This window comes from Aphanomyces astaci (assembly GCF_000520075.1).
Source record: "Aphanomyces astaci strain APO3 unplaced genomic scaffold supercont1.125, whole genome shotgun sequence".
Lineage (NCBI taxonomy): Eukaryota > Oomycota > Saprolegniomycetes > Saprolegniales > Verrucalvaceae > Aphanomyces > Aphanomyces astaci.
In genome coordinates this window covers 15,918-20,859 of record NW_009798388.1, presented here as the reverse complement: position 1 = coordinate 20,859, position 4,942 = coordinate 15,918, and the positions used below count along the sequence as shown (strand labels likewise).

Sequence of the window (4,942 nt, the reverse complement as noted above, 5' to 3'; positions counted from 1 at the left end):
ACTGAAAACCGTTCAAACTAATAAACTCTAGTTAGATGAGGCATATTTTTTGTACTCTGACCACCTCAACTCCTACTAGTGGATTTAGCATTATACTTCGAAGTATGTACTGTATAAGCGGGGGTAGGCCGAAGTCCTGGGGTTACAGGGTTACGGGAAGAAAATTGCTTGAACGGTTTTCAGTCTTGGCTGAACGGTATCCAGATTTAGTTTCCCTCAGATTCCGTGTTGCAAACATCACCCTGAACTCCAATACCACTGAACCCATCATGGTCCACTCATCAAGTTTCGCTGACACGTGGTACGTGAGAAGTAATGTCCCCGTAATGCACAAGCTCAATCTCGACTAAAAATTGAGCTTTCGGGCAATAAAGCGCACGTCACACGCAAGTTTCTGGAAGTTAGGTTCACAAAGTACACTGTACAAAGATCGCGCCGGTTGCCCAGTTTCATGATGGCGACTTCCTTCGTGGTCCTTCTAAGGATAAGTTGTTACTGGCGATTGCGCTGAGTGCAAGTTCGATTTTTCCGTTAGATCGCTTCAACTTCGAAGATCTGGGGCCAAAGTGGGGCTGCCTGTATTCGTCTCGTCGGAACTCTCGTTGTCTTTAATGGTAAGAGTAAGAATAGGAACGAGTTGAAAGAGTTTCGACATGTCTCCTCCCGTGAATCTGCTATTGGATGTATGTTCAGCGCGTGGGGGTCCTAGGGGGTGGGTATACAACGCATCGAGGAGTTGAAATCGACACTAGCGATCTTCGACCATGTGTCACTTACAAGGGTCACATGATACTCAGAGTCCCAACTGCTCATTCGTTCGTTCCAGTAATACAACTGCCGCATCAAAATCAAACTTAATACGTCCAGAACGAGGTACGAATCACTCAGACTCAAGAACAACCCGAGTCATCATCACCCCAACCACAACGATGACCGCAACCATCATGCCCGCCAACCTCACCCCAAAGTTCATGCAGGATGGGTTTCGAAACTATTTTACATATGGGCGTCGCCACTCCTGACACGAGGTAACGCAAGTCAACTCCAACCAGACGACCTGTGGCCGCTCGGGTTTGTGAACCAATGCCAACAGGTGAGCACCTCCTTTGAGCCCAACTATCGGTCGTCGTCGAGGTCGATTCTATGGGCCATCGTGTTGACGTACGGGTGGCGGTTTGCCTTTGTCGGGTTGCTGCAGCTAGGCGCCATCGGTGGCACATTGCTTGGGCCATGGGTGCTGCGGCGGATTCTGTCGGCCGTGGAATCCACTTCAGACAAGTCGTCCTTTGACGTAGCATCGATCCTACAGTTGATCACGCTCTTGTTCGTGGTCAAGGTGGTCCAAGCTGTGGTGTCCGCACGCGCCAACCTGGAGAACCAAGTGATTGCGGTTCGCATCACGTCGGCACTGCAGCATTTGCTCTTCCAGAAAGCCGTGGCGCTGGATGCAAGGTGTAGAAGAGATAAATCCGCCGGGGAAATCGCTAACTTGTTCAGCAACGACATCCAGTGGATCATCAACTTTTCCGTGTTTGCCAACCAGTTATGGCTCATTCCGGTGCAGGTTCTCGCGACCACGACGATGCTGTACGACATCATTGGGTGGGCCACGTTTCTCGGGTTTGCGGTGATCGTCGTGACTCTAGTGGGCAACAATTACCTCGCTGCTGTCCAGCACGACGCGTTCAGTGTTCATGGACCGCAAAGATCGCCGCATGAAGTGCGTCAACCAAGTATTTGGCGCCATGCAAACCATCAAGTTCAATGCCTGGGAAGACAAATTTGGAGCGAAATTAACCGACACGCGGGACGCCGAACTTTCAACCTTATGGCGCATCTTCACACTAGCCAGCGCTAGCACCGCAGTGCTGTATCTTGGGCCGGTCCTCGTGACCATCGTGTCGTTTGCCACGTACACGATCCTGATGCACCAGCAGCTCACCGCCACAAAAATGTTTACCGTGCTCACCCTGTTCAACCTGCTCAAGTTTCCGTTGAGCGGTCTCCCTGCCATCGTAGCCAGCATGATGCAAGCACTGGTAGCCGTGCGTCGATTCACAGAGTTCCTCAGCCTCGACGAAAAGAATCCGTCGAATTTGTGGACACCTACGACTACACCTTCACATCAGGTAGCAGGATACAAAGCGCAAAACATGGACATTGTCATGGAAAACGCCAGCATTGGCTGGGACGCTGCCAAGCCCCTCTTCAAGGACGTCAACTTGAAGGTCAAGCGAGGCGAGTTTGTGGTCGTGCATGGCTCGATGGGCGAAGGCAAGTCGTCGCTGTGTGCCGCCTTGTTGGGCGAAATGGACAAGTACGAAGGAACCGTGTTTGTGGGGGGTCGCGTCGCGTACTTTTCGCAGCAAGCGTGGATTCAAAACATGTCCGTCCGCGAAAACATCCTCTTTGGCCACCCCTATGACCGCGTCAAGTACAACAACGTGTTGGCAGCGTGTGCGTTGTCGAAAGACCTGACGCTGTTTCCGGCCGGCGACCGAACCGAGATTGGCCAGAAGGGGGTCAACTTGTCTGGCGGCCAGAAGGCTCGCATCAGCTTGGCCCGGGCGTGCTACAGCGACGCCGACATTTTCATCTTGGACTCGCCGTTGTCCGCCGTGGACGCGATCGTGCAAAACGAGATTTTCACCAAGTGTTTGCTCGGATTGCTTCGTCACAAGACGATAGTGTTGGTGACGCACTCGCCGGAAATCATCGCGTCCAAGTTTATCGACCGTATTGTCGAAGTTAAGGACGGCAAGTTGGTGCAAAAGGTGGTGGCAAAGGACGCCAATCATCCGATTCTGGTGGCACCACTAGCTGCCCGCAAGGGCTACACGGCGACGGACGAAGACGTAGACTTGGAATCGTCGCCGCCATCGTCTTTCACCGACAACGTTTCGCTGATTACCCCCACGTCGACGACTCCATTTCCTGTGAATTTTGAGACCCAGTTGTTTACGCCGGCGGTGGAATTCTCGGGGCAGACTTTCGACGAAAATCCAGTCGCGTCTGGCCGTCTTGTCTTGGACGAAGTACGATCCAAGGGTCGCGTATCGGCCAAAGTGTTCGAGGGGTACATGCAAGCGGCCGGCGGTTGGTGGGTGTTTGCTTCGTGGATGGTGTACTTGTCCATCTGGCAGAGCCTGACGGTGGCCGGGGACATGTGGCTGAGCCGATGGAGCGGCACGGCAGCGGTCGTGTCGGACGCCACATTTCTCGACCAATCGGGGTTCTACATGGCCATTTACGCGAGTCTGTCTGTCGGTGCCGTGGCCATGACTGTGTTTCGCACGCTGTCGATATACGCCTCTGGAATCCGCGCCTCTCGCACGTTGTTCAACCAAATGACCACGTCCCTCCTTCGTGCCCCCATGTCGTTCTTCGACACGAACCCGTTGGGCCGGGTGCTGAACCGATACAGCAATGACATGAACACCGTCGACATGGGACTACCGTTCGGCCTCTCGGGGCTCACCGCCACCGCGTTCATTACGCTGTTTTCGCTGGGCACGATGATTTACGTGATCCAGTACATGGGGCTGCTGCTGCTCCCGCTTCTGTACGCGTACGCGGCCATCGGCCGCTTCTACGTACAACCTGCCCGGGAAATGGAACGCGTCAACAAAACGACCAAGTCGCCGCTGTTGAATTTGATCTCCGAGTCGATTGAAGGCGTGCTGGTGATTCGCGCGTTTGGCGACAAGCAACTGCGCCGGTTCCAGCGCCAACACTACCGCAACGTCGACACCAACAACGAAGCCGCCTTTGCTTCCCAAGTGCTGTCCATGTGGTTTTCCCTGCGCATGCAATTGACCAGTGCGTTTGTGCTGCTTGTTGTGGCGTCTTCTTTGGTGGTGCTGCGCGACTACTTGAGTGCGGGGCTGATTGGTCTCGCGCTGAACTACGTGTTTACTGTGCTCGGCAACTTCGAGTGGATTGTGACCCAATGGTCCCAGATGGAGACGGCCATGGTCGGCCCCGAACGGGTCTCAGAGTACTGTAGTATCGAACCGGAACCCCCGCGCGTGATTTCCGGCGCTGTGGCCAAGGACTGGCCCACGAATGGCGACATTGCGTTTACCAACATGAGTTTCCGGTACAAAGAGAACGACCCACTGGTGCTCAAGGACGTGAATGTGCACATTCAATCCGGTGAAAAGGTCGGCATTGTGGGGCGGACGGGAGCTGGCAAGAGCAGCCTGACCATGGCGCTGTTCCGCATCAACGAACTGGCTGGAGGCAGCATCAAGATCGACGGTGTCGACATCTCCCGCGTCGGTGTGAAGACGCTGCGCAGTAGCATTGCTATTATTCCTCAGACTCCCGTGCTGTTTAAAGGCCCGCTGCGCAACTACTTGGACCCGTTTGGAGAGTTTGGTGATGCCGACTTGTGGGGGTGCTTGGACAAGGTGCGTCTGGCTGATCGCATCGGAGGTGTGGAGGGCAAGTTGGACAGTCCCGTGGAAGAAAACGGAGAGAATTTTAGCGTGGGGGAGCGGCAGATGTTGTGCATGGCGCGGGCACTGCTCCGCCAAGCGCGCATCGTCGTGATGGACGAAGCCACGGCGGCCATCGACCACGAGACGGACCAGAACTTGCAGCGCGTGATCCGCACCGAGTTTGCGTCGTCGACGGTGCTCACGATCGCCCATCGTCTGGACACGGTGCTGGACGCCGACCGCATTATTGTGTTTGACCAAGGCCGATTGGCCCAATGCGACATCCCCGCGGCGTTGATCGACGCTGGCGCCGGTATCTTCTTTGAATTGTGTCACGAGGGCGGGTACTTGGACAAAGTCGTCAGTAGCCAATCAGTAGAGTAAGTCGTAGGGCATGGAGAGTTGTACTGTACACATAACGTTAGTTATTCTTTTTTGGTATATATCGTGTTTTGGGCATTGATACTCCTTGGAATACACACTGCGAACATCAAAGTTCA

The 4,942-nt window shown here is 54.3% G+C and overlaps 1 protein-coding gene across 1 annotated transcript; it reads left to right on the top strand.

The window, feature by feature from the left end:
• Positions 1-929: 929 nt before the first annotated feature.
• Positions 930-4,885, top strand: H257_17876 (hypothetical protein; the record flags this gene model as incomplete). Its single annotated transcript, XM_009846828.1, has 3 exons — positions 930-982; positions 1,039-1,620; positions 1,676-4,885. 3 exons carry the CDS (start codon positions 930-932, stop codon positions 4,824-4,826), a joined length of 3,786 nt encoding a protein of 1,261 aa, XP_009845130.1. The 3' UTR covers positions 4,827-4,885.
• Between the last annotated feature and the right edge of the window lie 57 nt (positions 4,886-4,942).